Source organism: Musca autumnalis, unplaced genomic scaffold (genome assembly GCF_047663935.1).
Source record: "Musca autumnalis isolate F117 unplaced genomic scaffold, ASM4766393v1 scaffold_4, whole genome shotgun sequence".
Lineage (NCBI taxonomy): Eukaryota > Metazoa > Arthropoda > Insecta > Diptera > Muscidae > Musca > Musca autumnalis.
This window is the reverse complement of record NW_027411977.1, coordinates 209,156,066-209,177,615: the sequence shown is the minus strand read 5'-3', so window position 1 is coordinate 209,177,615 and position 21,550 is coordinate 209,156,066. Positions and strand designations below refer to the sequence as shown.

General features: G+C 37.7%; 1 protein-coding gene across 13 annotated transcripts in view; it reads left to right on the top strand.

Annotated features, from left to right (window-relative positions):
* Window positions 1-19,837, top strand: part of upSET (SET domain-containing protein upSET) — a 46,459-nt gene extending 26,622 nt beyond the window's left edge. For all 13 annotated transcript variants that reach the window (XM_073983114.1, XM_073983112.1, XM_073983103.1 and 10 more), the window contains 3 exons: window positions 27-8,410; window positions 8,484-8,705; window positions 11,377-19,837. In XM_073983114.1, coding sequence (XP_073839215.1) covers window positions 27-8,410; window positions 8,484-8,705; window positions 11,377-11,723 — 8,953 coding nt within the window. In that variant the 3' untranslated portion in view covers window positions 11,724-19,837. The remainder of the gene's footprint in view (window positions 1-26; window positions 8,411-8,483; window positions 8,706-11,376) is intronic.
* The last annotated feature ends 1,713 nt before the right edge of the window (window positions 19,838-21,550 follow it).

The following is a 21,550-nucleotide window of genomic DNA, read 5'->3' as shown; positions in this document are numbered from 1 at the left end:
TGTTTTTCTTTTTTTCCCAATAATAGCGCCTGGCAACATGTTGATTGTATGGGCATAGATCGCCAAAACATACCCGATGAATATTTATGTGAATTATGCCAACCTCGTCCAGTGGATAAGGCCCAGGCGCGGGCTTTGCAATTGCAAAAACGACGAGAACAATCCCAATTAATGGCCCAGGCAGCAGCCGCCGCCGCTGGTACACAAGGTGCAGCTGGTACTGCAATCAGTGGTGGAATAAACTCTTCATCTAATCTCATGGGTGATGTTTTAACAGGGCAGCAACGTTTAGCCACGGCTGGTGGTATGGGTGTATTTGGCTTGGGTGCCACAAATTCCAATGATCAAACAGTTGCCACCAGTGGTGGAAATCTCAAGAAAGGAGCCAAAATGCTCAAAAAAGTCAAAGAATCCGGCAAGAAATCTAAGAAAGCGGATAAATTATCAGGTGCTGGAGGTACTGCGGGAACCGCATCTGGTGGCAAATCAGGCCGAAAGGAAGGTAAAAAGACCACCAAGCGCAAGAGAGGTGGTGGCCATGATGGCAGTGGAAATATGACAGCAGCAGAAAAACATGCAGCTCTAATGGAACAATTGAAAAACAATTATGAAGAGGCCGTAACCAATCACTATTCTCCTGAACTGAGAGCCCGTTTGCATGCCATTACCAAACACCATGTTCTTTTGCAAAGTATTGTCAGTACCGAAAATCCCCTCTTGAAAGAGTATAGCAATGGCAATTTGGAATCTAAGGTTATGACTATTCCCCATGCTGGTGGTAGAATCCTTGTAAGCACCATGGACCTACCTCCAAATACCCCCATCTGTGAGCTGAGAGGCAAATATATGCTTACCACACAATACAAAACACAAAATACATCAGTCAACATGAATTGTCCACCACCCAACAATTATCAGTTGAATAGCTATAAACCCCACAAGATGCCTGGCCGTTACATTTTCTTTTATCAATTGCAAGGAGCTGCTGAGGTGACAACATCAGCCGCGAATACAACGCCAATGACTACCACTACAACCACCATAAACCCTGATGGTAGTGTTACAACAACCACCACACCTGCCCAGTTAAGCCCGCCACAATCAACCACCTATATGAAGGGTCCGGAAATATGTGTCGACACACGAACCTATGGCAATGATGCCAGATTTGTGCGTAGATCATGCCGTCCAAATGCTGAAATACAACATTTATTCGAAAAGGGTACCATCCATTTATTCATAGTCTCTCTGACGGACATAAGGAATTCCACAGAGATTACCATACGTCATGAGCCGCACGATTTGCAGGCGGTGGAAAATAAAAAATCCAATACCATGATTATACAACCCACAAGTACACCATGTGCCTGTGGCCTTAGTAAAGATTGTATATTTGGACCACCATTACCACAATTGCCGCCGGCGGCAAAATCTGGTCGAAAGTCACTTTCCTTTAGTGGTGGTGGTAATGCGGGTGGTGCCGCACAAACAGCTAAACAACGAAAAGCCAATCAACAAAATCTCAATCGCAATCGTTCCACATCGTCAAGTGGTGACAGTAACATGGGAGGAATGGGAGGAAATAATACCACAATGCCAATGATACCGAATAATAACACCAACAACAGTGCCGCACCAACGGTTGCTTTAAGTCTTAACAGTCCCAATAGCAATTTGTTGACAAATAAAATTGGGAGTGGTGTTAAACATCCTTTGACATTGGGAGCCAATAATGGTCTTATGCCGCTTACAGCGTCGTGTAATAGTAACCTGAGTAATGCCTCCTCAAGTTCGTCAACTTTGACAAGTTTGATGCATGATTCGGGTATATGCACATCATCGTCGTCACCTTCGGTTTCTATACCATCACCAACACCACATATGCATTCGCCCATACAGCAAACACATTCTTCGCACCTTCAACAACAGCAGCAGCAAACACAATTGAAACAAATGCAAATGCTGCCGCAACAACAACAGCAGCAGTTAATGCAATCCCTGCCTACACCATTGATTTTAACAGCCGATATGCAACAGCCACAGACGCAGCAACCCCATAATATAAATCAAAATTATGATCAAGTGGTAGCAGCGGCGGCTGGTCCACAACATGTTATGACTCAAGTAGTGGCGCTGCAAACACCCCAACTTTCGGCAGTACAACATCAACAACAACCGCAAAACTTGAATGTTGTGGTTCAGACGCCACCTACAAATCTGTTGATACCTCAAGACAATGTCGTGGCCATAGAACAACAAATGCAACCACAAGATGGAGGACAATTATGTTTGATAACACCACAACAGCAAATAACAACAACCCAAGTGCAACAAATCCTTTCTCCTCAACACCAGCAACAGGAGCAGCAACCGCAACAATTGCAGATTCCTTTGCAGCATCACCAAATTGCTCAAAGTGTTTCACCCGAAGCTTCAATTGCTGCCACTGCCTTGCAATCCTTGAATAGCTCACAATCCAGCCATATTGTAACTCCTGTTATAACAACAGAACACCATCAAGGATCACAACTCGTTATGATGGATGCCAGCATAGTGGACAACAACTCATCAACACCTGCCAACAGCTCCCATCAATCTTGTGAAGGTCAACAAACTCTGCAAATGACTCAAGAAATGCCAATGGAAGCTTCATTGCAAATCTCGCCTCAACAAAATAAATCTCCCCAAAAAGACAATCAACACCATCCGCAGCAGCAGCATGGACGTAAAACACCAGCGAAATATGGTCGTACAACAAGTTTTTCCGAAGATAATAGTGGTGGCGGTGGCGATCAGCAGCATAATGATGACAATAATGTAAGCTCTGCCCCACCAAATTCCTCTTCCACACCTAAAGAGAAACCAAAACTGTCAAGGGAAGATCGTAAAATGGAAGCCATTCTGAGGGCCATTGAAAAAATGGAGCGCTCACAGCAACGCAAACAGGAACAGAAACAGGCCAAGAGGCAAAATTCAGGAGGCAGCCATAATACCACCCCAACTTCGCCCAACAAGACCTTTGATTCGGCCGATAGTTCGGGTACAAAACGTTCCAATTCCCACTCGGTAACGAGAACGAAAAAGAAGCGGAAAGCTGGTAGCAGAAGTTCGGCCCACAATAATCAAAGGAAACGTAGGCAAAGTCGTATTAACAGTCAAGAATCCATTGACGGATGTGGTGGTGGCGGCGGCAGCAGCGGTATGGGAGGAGGTATGGGTAGTATGGGAAGTTTACACGATCACGATGCTGCCATTACTTCTGAATCAGATGGTGGCTGCACAGCTATGCTTTCTCCGACCATACAAACAGTGGCTGCCACGCACGACAATGATAATAGTCCACAAAAAGTAACAACAACAAGTCCTCCTGCTTGTGTGGTGGAGAGTCACATACCCAATAATGTGGATCAAGCTGCTGGTCTTTTAATGGCTTTTGCTAATCCAATGGTCATTAATAATGCCACAACAGAACAGGGGGCAGCAGAAACTCCTCAACCAGTGGCAGAGCCACAATCTCCCCAAAGATCTACACATTATATGTTAAGTTCCCATGAGGCTACCTCTTCACCACCACCCACACCACCATCACATGTTAGCAGTGCATGTTTGTTGATTGAAGCTGCCGTTGGTCCATTGGAGGCGACCAATCTGGAAGGTCACGGCAATGATTCAGAATTTAAATATCCCCTGCAAACCAAAACCAAAAAGCTATTAATGAGCAATTGGTTGCATAGGACCGAAGAAGAATCATCCGCACCAACACAACAACATACGCCGCCACCGTTAGCGATAGTGGCACCACCACCACCATCTTCAACAGGTTTAGATTCCTTGGTCCAAGCGGCTCTGTACGATGTCAATCAAACGGCAACCAGCCACTCACCTCATGAACGGGAAATGCCACAAAATTTAAGTATTGTTGCGCAACGTGTTGAGGAGTTTATACAACAAACTGAGGGTGGACCACCAACACCACCACCCACCAAACATTCCTATGAATATGAACAGCAACAACAGCAAATATATGCAGCCACAGCTTTAAATAATCCCGCCGTAGATTTGTCCATTAAACATTCTTCGTCGGTGGACAGCAGCACTACAACGGAGAACAGCAGTTGTGTTTCAAAGCCGGTGGAAACAACAACAGCATCGGCAGCAGCTGTGCCTCCTAAGAATTTCCACTTACCTCTGCAGGTTAGTACATGCAGTAATAATTCTTCGGTGAAAAAGCGTTGGTTGCGCCAGGCCATTAGTGAGGAGACTCATGAGGAGGCTCAAAATAGCAACAACTCCTCTTCCATGTCCATGTCACCGTCACCAACAACACCCTTGGTTATGTCGACGGCGTCTATGAATTTCATCACTGCGTCTCAACAGCAAACCATAACAACGGCTGCACCAGTTTGTTCGCAAGCCACCCTAACTACAAACAATGTTCCAAATGGTTTTACAACACCATTGAAGAAACGGCGATTGCTGCTAACGGATGACAAAGAGGATGAAGATAATGTGGGAACAAACAATAGCATTGCAGGAGGAGGTTCTGGTGGAGAATTGATGATTGAAAGTGGCAACACAATAAATGAAGTTGACACAAAGCCAAATCTTACTTCTTTCCCCGAAGAAGAACACCCCAAAGTGGAAGAAGAAAAACCTTCCCAACCAGAGATTTATCCAGCCTATCCCTCATTACCTGTAAAAGAGGAAGAAGGAGAACAACATCATGTCGCTCAACCGGAAGAGGTTCAAGAAGATGTTGATGTAGATGTGGAAAAATGCGAACAAAATGAAGTACAGCCAACTACACAAGGAGTGCATATGATTACATCCAATGATACCATGCAGGAGCAAGAACCCGATGTGGATGTTACTTCAACACCATACGAAGAAGAATCTAAAACTGATATTGTTATAAAACATGAACACCAAGAACTGGAAGATTCATCCTGCGTCGTCAACATTAAAACAGAGGTCAAACAAGAAGAAGAGCAGCAACACCAGGTTTTGCCGACACATGATGTGGGAAATGTTGCCGAGTTCAATGATCAGGAAGATGATGTTGATATATTAAGATCCCCCAGTCCGGGCAGGGAAATGATTAAGGCCGAAGATAATTTGGTTAAAATTGAACCTGAAGATACCAGTGGCAATGAAGATGTTAAAATCGATGTCGAACGAGAAGAAGAAAGTATGGCAGCCGATGATGTTCAGGTGGTACCTCAAATACTTAAGCAGGAATGTAAGGTTGAAGAGATTGAAGAAAACAAGGAAATTATTTCGGCCACTCCTAGCAATATCAATGAAATAGTTAAGACAGAACAACTGCCTCAAATGCAAGTGAAAGAGGAGGAGACCAAAGTCAAAGTGGATAATTTGACAGCGGCAGAAAGTTCAACAATAGTGGACACCATGGTGTTATCCCATTCTGAAAGTGTTGCTAATGTTACGAAACGGGAAAGTGCAGAATTAAAAACTGAAACTGAAATTGAGGTTGAAGAACCAAAACCTAAGAGAATCAAACTGGAAGAGAAACACACGGCGGTGGCGGTTGAACCACAAAATATTACCTCGACCACAACAACATCAACTTCCTCTCTGAAAGAAGAAAATAAACCCCTAATGGAGAATGAGGTTAAGCCCAATGTTACAGCTAAAACTGAGGATGCGCCAAAGAAAGATTCTTCCGTGAAAATGGAGAAATTGATTAAGGAAGAAGAAGAAGTATCTTCGTCTACCTCTTCGTTGGCCAGGAAAGTTGCCAAAGTTGATGCTGATAGTAGCACCAACTCCACCTACAATGCATCGGGTCGTGACAAACTAATATCTAATACACCATCGCCACCACCTCCCGTTAGCACCACCTCTACTAATAGTCAAGTTTCTTCATCTGCTGCTGCTAGTTCTTCCTCCTCATCATTGCAACGCAGCAACAGTAAGACCACGCTAAGTGATGATGACATTCAGGCACGTCTGCATAATTTCCACAAGGAGAATATTCTGTTCCTGCAATCACGCAACAAAAAATCGAAGTTGTCCAGTCTGAGTTCCTCCACCGTGAATAATGTTGCCAGCAATGATGGGCAGAAACATAATCACAAGAATAGCAGCAACAGCAATACCTCTTCTGGAAGTGGTAATCATCATCATCACCACCATCATCATAATCGCCATCATGAGGAAAAGGACAAAGAGGATAAGAAATCGGAGAAACTATCTTCAAAACATAAGAATTCCTCTTCTTTAAACAGCTCCTCTTCGACAACGCCAGGAGGAGGATCTTCGAGTTCCAAAAAACCAAAACTACACAAAAGGGAAAGGACCAGCAGTTCAAGTAGTTCCTCGAATAGTCATAAAAATTCCACAACATCTTTGCCACAGATTTCCTCTTCAACAACAACAACACCAACAACAGTGGTAAACAAACAAAATGTCGTTGTAAACTCAACGTCATCATCAACTTCATCCTCCTCCTCTTCATCATCTTCAAAGAAATTAAAATCTTTGAAGAAATCATCATCAGGTTCCTCAACATCATCAACATCATCCTCTAGTTCTGGGTCAATGGCAGCATCACTGCAGAATTCACATGCCTCTGCCGGTGTTGAGGTGGTGAGCAAGGAGAAGACACAAAGACAGAGAACAACATCGTCCAGCAGCAGTGGGGCCACAACGCCACTGAATCCAACTACAATACCCGCAGGGGCAAATATTGCCGCCATCCCAACCACGACCAAGAAGAAGCAGTTAAATTTCGAATTAGAATTAACCAAGGATATGCATTTGGTTAACAGTGTATCGGTGAATAGTGGCGGCAAGCATAAGAGACAGGATTCAGATAGCACTGGTGGTGGTTCTTCTGCCAAGAAATCACGCAAAGATTCATCATCACTGGCAACAGCGGCCTCATCATCATCAAAGGAAGAACAGAAAAATTCCAATACTAAAAATCATCATCACAAGTCGTCATCCTCTTTGCCTAGCTCTTCTTCTGCGATAGAGAAACCACAAGAAAAGGAAGACAAAAAGAAGTCCACACCTTCATTAGCATCTTCACAGGGTCAAGGGTCAATAACTACAGCGGCAACTGGTTCATTGGTGACAGCTAAGGCTCCTGTGTCACAGCAGCATCACCAGCCATTACAATCACAGGTATCTACAGAAAGTCTTAACCACAATGCTGCAAGCCATGTAGCCTCACATACGGATGACTTGAAACGGCTTGCTGTACCGCCAACACAACTTCCAGTGTCATCGATACAACATCCCGCCATAAATATTTTAAGAGAACATCCCACATTGCCCCACTTTAATAATGTGGTGTTGGCACCAGTTTCTTCTAATGTCAATACAGCTGCAGCAGGAACTTCGGTGCAAAGACCTTCTACACCTACTCCTCCTCCACCATTACCACTGACACCAACATTACCGGCGGGAGTACAAAACATTCCAGTTCATGTTAGCAACTCCATGCAGCCACATATACCTGCAGCAGCACCACCAGGAAGTTCTGCAACGGCAGGCAGCACCCACATCTCACCCTCCACAGCATCATCTGCCACCATATCTGGTGTTACGACGACCTCAAGCGCCCCAGTGACTACTCCCACTGCAAACAACCATTTGCCTTTTTTCAATACAATTTATGGTAAACTTTTGGATAACCCTATCGGCACATCGGCAAGTTCTGCGGCAGCTGGTACATTACCCTCTCCAACAACACAAACAACGGGTGGAGTACTTTCCGAATATTTGGACACCAAACTTAAGAGTTTAAATAGTTTGGGTGGCTATGTCACACACACAGCCCTTTTTGGTCTTAACAATGCAGCCAACAAAGATGTGACCTCCTTGGCAAAAGATTTAAGCTGTGAAATGCCAGCCCCGCCAGTGCCTGCACCTAATGCCGCTTGTGCGACAGGATCAACGTCTTCATTGTCATCCCTATCCTCATCGCCTGCATTGAAAATTCTCACAAAGACAGCAAGTCATGATCCGCGTTTAAATCCTCAGCTCACCGCTCCGGAACCACCACCTCAACCTAAGCGTAAACTTTCAATAAATGAATATCGCAAACGTATGCAACAAACAACAACCAGCAGCAGCGCGGCAAACGATTCGGCATCATCAAGTCTGGTTTCAACACCTACAACACCTCCCACACCGCATGAATCGACGGCCACAACGCCGCCACCCCCGCCATTAATTATCAATAAGTGTACACTGAATTCTCCGGATCGTTTAACACAGTCCGTGGATTCCCAAATACAAAAAGAAATAATTGCCTCATCATCTGGTGGTGGTCACTACGATTCACTAAACAGCAGTAACAGTAGTTCCACCAGTAATAGCAGTCTTTTGAATGATTCTCTTTTGAAATCGTCTTCCATAGCTGAAGAGGATTCTACAAAAGGTAGGTGGTTTGCTGGTAAACATTATAAGGAACTGGGATAATTAAATTTTATGATTTCCCCCCCTCATTACAGGACAATTCAATGCCGCCCCCACACTCCTGGAAAAACAGCAAGAAAGTCTTTGTGCTCGTTTGAAATCGTTAAAAGAAAAACAAGGCTTGGCTTTGGGAGTTGGTGCTGGTCTGGGAATCGGCGCAATTGGATCGGGATCTACAGGACTTGGTGGTGCGGGTAGCCGCTCGAGGTATTCATCATTTAGTGAAACGGGTCTGACGGAATTTTCATTGAGAAGAGGTATGTAAGAGGGGATATGTTTTTTTTTTTTAACATTTTAAAAGGCACATCAAAGACCAATAGAAATGGACTTTTATAGAATATTTTTCAAGGATTCAGACGTGAATTTTCAAAGAACATTTTTTAAGGATCAATTGACCAAAATACGTGGGTTTTTAAAGAATATTTTTTTCACAATCCATCCACATGAAAATGTGAATTTTTAAAGAATATTTTTCAAGGATCCATTTACGAAAAAACGTGGATTTTTGATGAATATTTTTTTTACCGATCCATCCACGAAAAAAACTTGGATTTTTTAAGGAATATTATGTCAAGGATCCATCCACGAAAAAACGTGGATTTTTAAAGAATATTTTTTCAAGGATCCATCCACAAGAAAACGAGGATTTTTAAAGAATATTTTTCCAAGGATCCATCCACAAGAAAACGTAGATTTTAAAAGAATATTTTGTCAAGGATCCATTCATGAAAAAAGTGGATTTTTAAATCATATTTTTTTCAAGGATCCATCCACGAAAAAACGTGGATTTTTAAAGAATATTTTTCCAAGGATCCATCCAAGAAAAAACGTGGATTTTTAAAGAATATTTTGTCAAGGATCCATCCACAAAAAACTGGATTTTCACAGAATATTTTTTCAAGAAACCATCCACAAGAAAATGTGAATTTTTAAAGAAGAGTTTTTCATGGATCCATCCACAAGAAAACGTGGATTCTTAAAGAATATTTTTTCAATGTTCCATCCACAAGAAAACGTGGATTTTTAAAGAATATTTTTTCAAGGTTCCATCCACAAGAAAACGTGGAATTTTAAAGAATATTTTTTCAAGGATACATCCACAAAAACGCAAGATTTTCAAAGAATATTTTTTCAAGGAACCATTCAAAAGAAAAGCAAGATTTTCAAGGAACCATCCAAAAGAAAATGTGAATTTTTAAAGAATAGTTTTTAAGGAAGAAAACATGGATTTTTAAAAAATATTTTTTCAAGGATCCACCCTCGAGAAAACGTGAATTTTTAAAGAATATTTTTCTAGGATCTATAGACAAAAAGACGTGGATTTTTAAAGAATATTTTTCAAGGATCCTTAGACCAACAGACGTGGATTTTCAAAGAATATTTTTCAAGGATCCTTAGACCAACAGACGTGGATTTTCAAAGAATATTTTTCAAGGATCCTTAGACCAACAGACGTGGATTTTCAAAGAATATTTTTCAAGGATCCTTAGACCAACAGACGTGAATTTTTAAAGAAAATTTTACAAGAATCCTTAGACCAAAAAACGTGAATTTTTTAAGAAAAATTTTCTAGGATCTATAGACCAAAAGACGTGGATTTTTAAAGAATATTTTTCAAGGATCCTTAGACCAACAGACGTGGATTTTCAAAGAATATTTTTTAAGGATCCTTAGACCAACAGACGTGGATTTTCAAAGAATATTTTCAAGGATCCTTAGACCAACAGACGTGGATTTTCAAAGAATATTTTTCAAGGATCCTTAGACCAACAGACGTGAATTTTCAAAGAATATTTTTCAAGGATCCTTAGACCAACAGACTTGGATTTTCAAAGAATATTTTTCAAGGATCCTTAGACCAACAGACGTGGATTTTCAAAGAATATTTTTCAAGGATCCTTAGACCAACAGACGTGGATTTTCAAAGAATATTTTTCAAGGATCCTTAGACCAACAGACGTGGATTTTCAAAGAATATTTTTCAAGGATCCTTAGACCAACAGACGTGGATTTTCAAAGAATATTTTTCAAGGATCCTTAGACCAACAGACGTGGATTTTCAAAGAATATTTTTCAAGGATCCTTAGACCAACAGACGTGGATTTTCAAAGAATATTTTTCAAGGATCCTTAGACCAACAGACGTGGATTTTCAAAGAATATTTTTCAAGGATCCTTAGACCAACAGACGTGGATTTTCAAAGAATATTTTTCAAGGATCCTTAAACCAACAGACGTGGATTTTCAAAGAATATTTTTCAAGGATGCATAGACCAAAAGACGTGGATTTTTAAAGAATATTTTTCAAGGATCCTTAGACCAACAGACGTGGATTTTCAAAGAATATTTTTCAAGGATCCTTAGACCAACAGACGTGGATTTTTAAAGAATATTTTTCAAGGATCCTTAGACCAACAGACGTGGATTTTTAAAGAATATTTTTAAATAATAATGTTGAAAATGAGAAATGTTGGGTGCCACCGCGTTGCAATGGTATGCACGCCCGCCTTGCACGCCGAAGGTCGTGGGTTCGATTCCCGGCCAAGAAACATCAAACATTTTCAACGGTGGCAAAAATACCCCTCAGTAATGTTGGCGACATTTCCTGAGTATTTCAGCCTTGAATAACTTCTCCACAAGTGGTGTCTTAAGACACGCCGTTCGGACTCGGCGATAAGCAGTAGGTCCCATATCATTGAGCTAAATATGCCCGATTCATATTTAGCTCGTTGATATGAGAGAAGTCTCCCTTGTCCCGTATGGAATGTTGTGGAACAATGTTTTGTTGTTGTTAATGTTGAAAACTTTTAGAGATATTTTTTAAGAAAATCGTATCTTTACTTTGAGAGATATATTTAAAGGTCTTTGCATTTTGAAAATTTGTCCTTTCCCCCCTCATATAATTTGAAATTTCCATTGCTTTTTTCAGACGATGACGATATGAGTCTATTGGGAAAACGTAACCTTAGCATATCAAGCAGTATTGGAGGTGGTGATTTATTGGATAATTGTCTGGAAGAGATATCATCGACATCAACATCAATGTCTTCATCTCGCGAACCCAGTCCGGAACGTTATATTCACACCACATCAAATTATCATCATAATCAACAGCATCAGCAACATCATGGTAGCAAACATGTGATAACAGCATCGGCAACAACAGCCCCCAGCAGCAGCAGTAGCAGCAACAGTGGTAGCAATAATACTGGCGAAAAGGCCCACAGCGGTAGCAGTACACATTTAGAACGCAAAAAGAGTGTTGATATAGCCTAAAAGGAAAATGAAGAATGTATTCTCCCACTTCCCCGTCCAAACCCAAATATATGGCAACAATTACAAGACATTGTTCTTGAGAGGAGTTGCTGAAATGTCACAGTTTTCTTCAGTTCAGAATTATGTAGCATAATTTGAATTGAGTTACAGGCTAAATTATATTACTTTGAAGAGATTTATGTTTGTTTGGTTGTTTCAAAGAAGAAACTGAACAACAACAACAACAGCATAGAACAGAACAATACAGGGATTGTTTTATCAAAACAACAAGCACACACACAAAGATAGATTCACATAAGAAGCATGCATAAATTCAATGCTGCATAAAGTGAGGGACTTTGTCTCCATGGTGGAAAGCTTTCTTCAAGTTTATGGAATATCAAAATATTTTCTTTTTATTTTTGGCATATACGCCACAACGAAGTGAAGCTTGTCCATCATTCAAAGTAATTATCCCCCCAAAACACGCCACTTACATATTTGATTTTTTGTTTATAAAATGAAAAGTAAAATACAAATCTATACACCTTCTTGTACATACATTTATGAAATAATGTAAAAAAATATTATTTTTTAAATTTATTTAAGTTTTTTATAATTTTCATTATTATTTTTTTCACCCTTTTTTTACTACCTTTTAAATCCTGTAAAAATTAGCATAAAAAATACATACATAATATTAGTTAGAAGATCGTTAAAATGGCGATCCCCCTACCTATCCATACATACATACAAACAAACCAACCAATCAACAACTGTAAATTATTAATATTAATATTATTCTTAATTAATAGTTTTTTTTTTTAATTTGTTCTCTTGAGAGATATCAACATATAATTAGTATATAGTTGCGTTAAACTAGTTTTATAACTAAAGATATAATATATATACCTGTAATATTATTTTCATACATTACAAAGCCCCCCCCCCCCCAAAACACACCAAGAACACACAACCCTACTATTTACTCTCTTTTTTTATTTTCTTTTTGTTTTGTAAGATCTTAATTTTTTTTTATTTAAAACAAAGAAACAAACAAATAACAAAATAACATAATTTAAATATTGGAATTGTGTAACAAAAAACTTAAGCCACAAATTGAGTCATTATTTCATAATGGTATTTGTCAGACAAAGGAAAGGAGGAGGGGTTCGTTTCGCTCCCTTTGGGATTTTGTGGGTAAAATTGAAATTGTTATTAGCACTTGTTTGGGCTATGTCATGTCTATATCAATGTTTGTGATTGTTTAGAACATAATTTATAGATGGGTCAGTTGAGGAGGGATTTTTTTTAGATTTTGAGAATGAAATTACAATTGTTGGAATTGTTATGGTACTTTTAGCACTTGAATATCTATCTCGTCTATTCGATGTTTGGAATTATTTTGAATCATGGATGGATTTCTTTCTTTCCTTTTGGATTTGAATTCGCTTTTCAATCTTTTGTTTTATGCCTTCTTATATATTCTAAATTATGATTGTATTTTGTTTTATAAATTACCTTGTAATGTTTCTAATCTACAAAAAAGTGAGGTTATGTGGGCGAAATCAACGTTTTTGGAACTTGTTTTATTTCTAACCTACAAAAATGTGAGGTTAAGTTAGTGAAAAAGAGAATATTTTTTTCGATTCAGCGAGAATATTCCATAATTAAGTGATTCCAGCAGATTTCAACGTTTTCAAATATTGGTTCTAAGAGAATTTCACTTTTTAAAATTATTTTCCGTGCGGAAAATTCCGAGGGAAATATTCATGATTGCCTCGAATGCTTTTGAAACGCATTGGAATGGGTTTCGTAAGAGTTTCTCGGATTTGTTGATGTTTAGTTTTTTAACTGGTATTTCATGCGTTTGGGCCAGAATATCTTGTTTGATTATGCAAATGACAGATTAGAAAGGTGTGACAAGGTTCCCGTCATCGTGATTTTGATAATATTGTCATTTTAATATTTAACTGATGCACTTTTACATATCAACTCTACAATGTTTTCAGGTTTTTTCTTTGTAATTTACAAAATTTTGAGGTTATGTAAGGGCCAATAGATCACTTTTTTAAGGTCAATAAGAAGGAATAAAGAAATCATGTCCTCTGAAGTACGTTCACAATCAGTGTATTGCATCAGATTTTTTGCTTGAAATGGATTTTTATTCGAATTTTAAAATTGTTAACAAATTTTGAGGTTATGCAAATAAAATTGAAAATTATTTTTGAAAATAAATATGATGCATTATTAGACATTTGTTGAATGAAATTATGTAAATATCGTGGAAGATACATATATCCTGGGTGCGGTGCAAACAAACAATTTGAGGTTATGGTAATTTTGAGAAATTTGAAGTTATGGAAAATGGAAGTTAATATCTTTTAGAGTATAAATATGAAGTATGTATATTGAACATGATATATTACAAATTACATTTGTTAAAAAATACAAAATAAAGCCACAATCTGCATATGTATTTTGAGGTTATAAAGAATATGCAAAATTTAATTTAAATGTCATGCGCCGCCTCCTTTTCACCGAGAGGTAATGAGCAAATTTGAACAATATGTAGATTTTTTTTAAAGTTTCATTTCAAACAACTTTTTTCCATGTCTATTTCATTCATTCCAAAGCACGAAGGAGGAGGATTGTACATATTCGAACAAAAGGAGTAGACAAATAAAACAGGATTTAAACTACAAATCAATCATTCTTCAATTTGTGGGTACATATAAAACTTTATCAAACTCGACTGAATAATTAAATTTGAGCAGGTTAATTAATCAAAACCATAAAACTTTTTGAGGTTAAGGAGAATTTGTCTCATTGCAGTGTTTTTCGTATAATATGCATATTTAATTTATTCCAAAGCACTAAGAACTATTTATGTCAAGAGAGTAGAAGCGTTCCAAAAAGAAAAGAACACGATTTAAACTAAAATTTTATTATTCGATTTAATGGAAAAAATCATATTGGGAAAATGTCATAACCTTAAAAATGTATGCAAAATATTTGAAATTTTTGGTATATTAAAAATTTAATCACATAAAGAAAATATGTCTTTAACAAATGGCACCAGCAGGCCAAATGGTTTACCCTATTATATCTTTTGCAACTTCACAAAGTCTGCAGTTGTCGACATTACTGTTATCCCATGTTGAGGTTAGAAACCTTAATTTAGGTTAGGTTTAATGAGGCACAACCATCTAACCAATACAGTAACCGCCCCACTCGCTGACTTTTGGTCCATTGGACTCATACTGAATAGGTTTGAAAATGACGATAAGATTCCTTGGTTATTGCTTGTTGAATTTGGGGGTAAAGTTGAAGAAATTTCTGGAATATTGCTATATTATTGATCGACGGTTTGTCCTGTAACAAAGAGAAAATATGAAAGAAAGGCGATTAGTTAGGTTTTTGGCAAATTTAAAAAGTGCAATGGGATCTATGTCTGATAAGAAGGTGAAGGTATCTATTTTATATCTATCCAGTAGTCGGTGACTTTTTGTGGGCTGTTAAGAGAAACCTAACCTGCAAAAGCATATCGTCGACCATCTCTCTTCGGAATCACCATATATACAATATTAGGCCACCTCACTGTCATCCCACCTTGTGGTTAGATATCTAACATTACAGTGACCCGTAATAAGTCCCACAGTCATCTTCATATCGAACTTGTCGAGTGAGAGATGATAAATGGTTCTGCGTTGAGAGATGACAGGTCAGAGATTGCTTTGAATATCCTGTATTCCTGTTCCATAAGCCATCTGTGTGGCTGTGCTTTTTCAAGGTAGATCTCAAGTAATTTGCCCATGTAGGTAGGATATCAGTGGCTTAAGAGATTCATCAATTGGTAAAGCCATCGAGTTAAAGCAGAGTCAGTGGGGTTACTCTGTATTGCGATGCGTTTGCGTTTGGTATTTTGTTAGCGCAAGATATTTGCGTTAACACACGATTTTGACATATGCTTTTGTGTATTACAGATTGCGGCGGTGTCAGAAAGGAAAAAAGGAACAAAAATAATGGCGAAAGGAGTTACTAAAACGTATTAGAGACGCATTTAATTTCCTTACGCATCGCATTTTTCTAACGCATCGCAATAGAGAGTAACCCCCCGGGAATACAAAGTCTTGAGGATAGTAGATATAACTGAGGAGTAGGGAAGAAAATAGGAGTTAATTGAGTTGAGAAGTTAAGTCTATGATGACCCGCCACATAACCACTTAAGGCTCCTGCAATACGTTAACAGATCTGCGCATTCTATGGAGGAAAATAAGAGAGAGAGATACTATCGCATGTACTCCCAACAGCCTATGTCTTTTGATTGCCATTCTAGGACATCGGCAGAGAAGGTGGTCTATTGTTACTGTCACTTCCACTTCTTCTAATAGCTGACGGTACCCAATTTTGTTGTTCTCCCACTTGTTTGTCATAGATCTCCACATAATCTACAATAGTCGACTCCACTGTCATCCCATCTTGATCCTCATGCCTAACTTACTGAGTGGGGAAGGGAAATGGTTCTATGTTGAGAAATCGCAGGTCAGATTGCTTTAGATATCCTGAATTCAGGTTCCCTCCATACTATTAATTCTTCCATCTTAAGGTAGAGAATAATCCAGTGATATTCCGCTTCCGCTTGGACAGGCTTGGAATTCCCCAGCATCTTATGCCGATAGGGGAAAACCACCAAAATAGTCGACAAAGAGAATTGCTCTATCCACTAGATCCGATAGTAGGAGATATGAGGCGCTTAGTGCCAAAACGGCCTAAGCCACATGCCCAAAAAAATCAAACTGACTATAATGATCTTACCGGAACGTTTTGAAATAACTACTAAAAAATGTTCCTTAGTATTTATTTCTAAAGACTCCGATTAAATCTTTATAGTCAGCTTGATTTTGTTGGGCATTTGAGTTAGGCCGTTTTGTGAGCTTGTTGACAGAGCCATACGGAGTGGTCCTGGTAAATGATTTTCTAAATTAAATCCCGACTAGTAGTGAATTAATTGTTCTGCTTTCTCTAACATCCCATCAATCTACAACGTCAGTGAGTATATAACCTCACTTTTTGTTTTATAAAATAACCCGTTGTAAACTCATTGTTGTGTGATCTGGTAAATTGTTTTCTAATTGCACTCTCTCCTAACCTCAAATGAATAACTTTGCTCGCCAGCATCCCATAAATTCACCCAGGCAAGATGGACTTCCCTCCAATGTCAGGATGGCTGGCATACCTAAGTCTTGATTTCCCTGCATATATTTATACTGCATGCCCGAGAATTATAAACACGGTTTGAAAATCACCCTCAACATCATTGATATCACCTTTGCCGATTTTTTGCAACATCGTTTTTTTTTCAGGGGGACATATGGGAACATGAGAGTTGGAGATTTGTAGGCTTGTTGACTGAGAGCCATACGGTAAAGTGCTTCAAGACCCAGCTATCACTAGCCAAACGGGAACAATAGAAAATCCGTTGTGGTGTGGTTCTGACAAATGATGCTATCAGTTCACCCCGGACAGGGCGGGTTATTCTTAGTGAAAACTCCCCGTGAGTTTTCTCACTTTCTCCGTTAAGTTAAAACGCCTGGGAGGCAAAACTAACGGGGAGTTTTCATTCAGAATAACGGCCAATATGAGAGACATACCTAAAGCTGAAAACACATCCAACGTTTGAGTAAAGTTTTGTGTAGGGCGTTGAGAAAAAACAACAACAACAACAGGGCGACGCCGACACCAAAGTCCAGTGTTGATATGTTTGCCGGCATATATTTGAAATTAATTTGAATTTTTCGGCATCATGCCGAACAGTGTAAAAACGGCCAAAACGACATAAAACTTTACCCAAACGTTGGATGTGTTTTCAGCTTAAGACTTCGGACTTTAGATCAGCATGACCGAGAAAGATAAAACACGATTTGAAAATCACCCTCGACATCATTGGCATTACCTTTATCGTTTGTTGCGACATCGTATATTCCACCTGTTCCGGAAGATTTAAAGAGGTAGAATGGAATGAAATGCTGGCCTTACTTAGCCATTGACAAAATTGTCATCTTGTGTACCATAGACCTCAAGGTCAAAATTATCGAGATATTCTTACAATTGGGGGAAATGCATACGTTTTAGTGTGGACATAACCTCACTTTTTGTTTTGCCAAATAATCCGTTGGAAAGCCATTAAATAAAGTGTGGCCCTGGTAAATGATATTCTAATGACTCTCTCTTATAACGGCGAATTAATAAATTTGCTTCCTAGCATCCTATTAATCCACCCATGCAAGATGGACTTCCCTCTCCACAGGTATCAGGTATAACCGAGAATGTTAAAAATATGGTTTGAAAATCACCCTCAATATCATTGCCATCATTTTTGACGACTTTTGCAACATCTTATGTATATTCCATCTGTTCCGGAAGATTTAAAGTACTCGAATGGAATGAAATCCTGGCCTTATTAACTCAGCCATTGACAAGATTGTAATGATTCTCTGTATGATTAGGTGTACCGGACTGCAAGGTCGAAATTGTTGACATTTTTACTGTTGGAGAAGTGGATATAGGTCAGTAGTTGTAGGAGTTTCCTATCCACACATAACCTTACTTTTGGTTATTGTAAAATAACCGGAAAATAGTCGCTTATATTCTTTTAATGCTTTTCGTTAGCGGTTTTCTATCCCACATTTATCTATTTTTACAACATCGTATAGTCCATATAGCCTGGGAGGTTTAATGGGCTGGGATGGAATGAAACCCTGGACTACTCAATTGACAATAATGTCATCATTCTGTATAAAATCATGTATACCAGAGCCCTTAAGGTCAAAATTGTCGACATCGTTACTGTTGGGGAAATGGATACACGTCACTAGTTGTAGAGTTGCCTATCCGGATATAACCTCACTTTTTGTTTTGTAAACTTTTGGTTTTGTAAAATAACGGAATATTCTGTGCGGAAAATAGAGGCTTACATTCTTTTAATGTTATTCGATAGCGGCTCAGGCTTTGGACCCCACATTTAACAATTTTTGCAACATCATATATTCCTTATGGTCCGGAAGATTTAATTGGCTGCAATGGAATGAAACCCTTGCCTCATTTTACTAAGCCATTGAGAGGTTTGAAATCATTTTGTCTAAGATCATGTGTACCAGAACGCAAGGTTAAAATTTGAGACATTCATACTGTTTAACGAATGGATACACGTCAGTGAGGATATAACCTCACTTTTAGTTTTCTAACATAACCAAATATTCTATGCGAACATTCTTTCAATGTTTATACGAAGGTGGCTCAATGTTTGTGACTTCTTAAATTAAAAAAATATACATACATATATTTATTTTCTTTGTATAACTGTTTTTATTAAAAATAATAATAATTAAAACTACATAAACAATAACTGTATATAGTTGCTATAAACATAAACAAACAAAAGCGAAAGAGTGCAAAAGTATACAGTAATTTTATTTAATTCTTTTTTTTTGAAAGCTACCTTTAATGAAAGAGGCAATACAACATAACCTTAAATAAAATTAACAAAAAGAAAAATCGAAGAAAAAACTCATGTAAATATTATAAATAGGTATAATTTTAAAACTTAAATTTGTTAAATATTTCCATAACTATAAAGCTATTATTTTGCTGTACAAAAACAAGAAAAAAACAAAAACAATAATTAACTAATGCAGCGTAATAACCGGTAGCGGTGATGTCTACGTCGTCACAGTTGCTGTTTAAAAATATTTTTTAAAACAAAAAATAAAATAAAATAATAAAAAATATAAGCATTTTTATTTATTATTTACTACAAAATGTAATTTTTTAATATAATAGCTTTTAAGTCTGTAAATTTTAAGAATATAAATAAAAAAGAACAAAAAAGAAAAACACCACCCTTCAAAACAATTTTTAAAACTATATTTAAGCTGTAAATAATGTTAAACTAACTATGTATAAATAAAATAATATAATATAGAAAAACAAAAAAATAGTACAAACGTGAAAAAAATTGGATACCACATCAATATATAAAATACAAAAAAAACCATATTTCCCAATTATTTTACTCTCTTGAAAATGCTACCCCAACTTGTAGTTAAACTATACAATTTCAAAACTATGTTTTTTTAAATAAAAAAAATAATAGCCTATAAGCCCTTTTTGTGAATAAACAAATTATTTTAATTTTTTTTTTTTTTTTAAAATTAGTTAATAAGAAACATGGATTTTATAATTTTGACACACAGAAAAAAAAAACTCAAACTCATTGCTCATTCCCTTGTGTCTCACCTCTGTCTCTCTAAACTTATTCCAATTTCCTCTTTCCGCTCTTTTTTAACCAAAACAAGTTGTGAATGATATTTTTAAGGAATTTTCAAAATGTATAAATTCTTTATACACTACTACTTTATATATACATATATAAAAAAATTAAATAAAAAATACGATTTTAGTTTTATTATTTTTTTTGTTAAGGTTAAGTCAAAAAATCGAAGCAAAAAAATCGAAAACTCTCCCCCCAAAAACTTGTATAAACAAAAATATTCTTAATTAATTATTAACGAGAAAATTAATGAAAATAATATAAATTACTATTATTAAAAAGGAATGTTTATAATTACATTATAAGAAAGAACAACAACACAGAAATTATAGAATAAAACATGGTTTTATTTTTTAATTGAAGTTATATAAGGAAGAAAAAAGAGAAATTTAAAAAAAAAAATAAACAAAAACAAACAAAACTTGTTTAAGAAAAAAAAGAAGCAGACAAAAAATAAAGAAAGAAAATATGAAATAATAGCGAAAATTGTTTTTCATTTATTAACAAGCGAAGCGACCAACCAAAATGTAACTGTAAGACATAGTGGAAGCACCATGGAAGCGACCAACCAAAATGTAACTGTAAGACATAGTGGAAGCACCATTTCTTTTAGAAAGACACTTTAGAAACACCCCTTCTTTCAGAAAGGGACTATAGAAGCACTTCTTCTTTCAGAAAGGGACTATAGAAGCACCCCTTCTTTCAGAAAGGGACTATAGAAGCACCCCTTCTTTCAGAAAGGGACTATAGAAGCACCCCTTCTTTCATAAAGGGACTATAGAAGCACCCCTTCATTCAGAAAGGGACTATAGAAGCACCCTTTCTTTCAGAAAGGGACTATAGAAGCACCCTTTCTTTCAGAAAGGGACTATAGAAGCACCCTTTCTTTCAGAAAGGGACTATAGAAGCACCCTTTCTTTCAGAAAGGGACTATAGAAGCACCCTTTGTTTCAGAAAGGGACTATAGAAGCACCCTTTCTTTCAAAAAGGGACTATATAAGCACCCTTTCTTTCAAAAAGGGACTATAGAAGCACCCTTTCTTTCAAAAAGGGACTATAGAAGCACCCTTTCTTTCAAAAAGGGACTATAGAAGCACCCTTTCTTTCAAAAAGGGACTATAGACGCACCCTTTCTTTCAAAAAGGGACTATAGAAGCACCCTTTCTTTCAAAAAGGGACTATAGAAGCACCCTTTCTTTCAAAAAGGGACTATAGAATCACCCTTTCTTTCAAAAAGGGACTATAGAAGCACCCTTTCTTTCAGAAAGGGACTATAGAAGCACCCTTTCTTTCAGAAAGGGACTATAGAAGCATCCTTTCTTTCAGAAAGGGACTATAGAAGCACCCTTTCTTTCAAAAAGGGACTATAGAAGCACCCTTTCTTTCAGAAAGGGACTATAGAAGCACCCTTTTTTTCAGAAAGGGACTATAGAAGCACCCTTTCTTTCAGAAGCACCCTTTCTTTCAGAAAGGGACTATAGAAGCACCCTTTCTTTCAGAAAGGGACTATATAAGC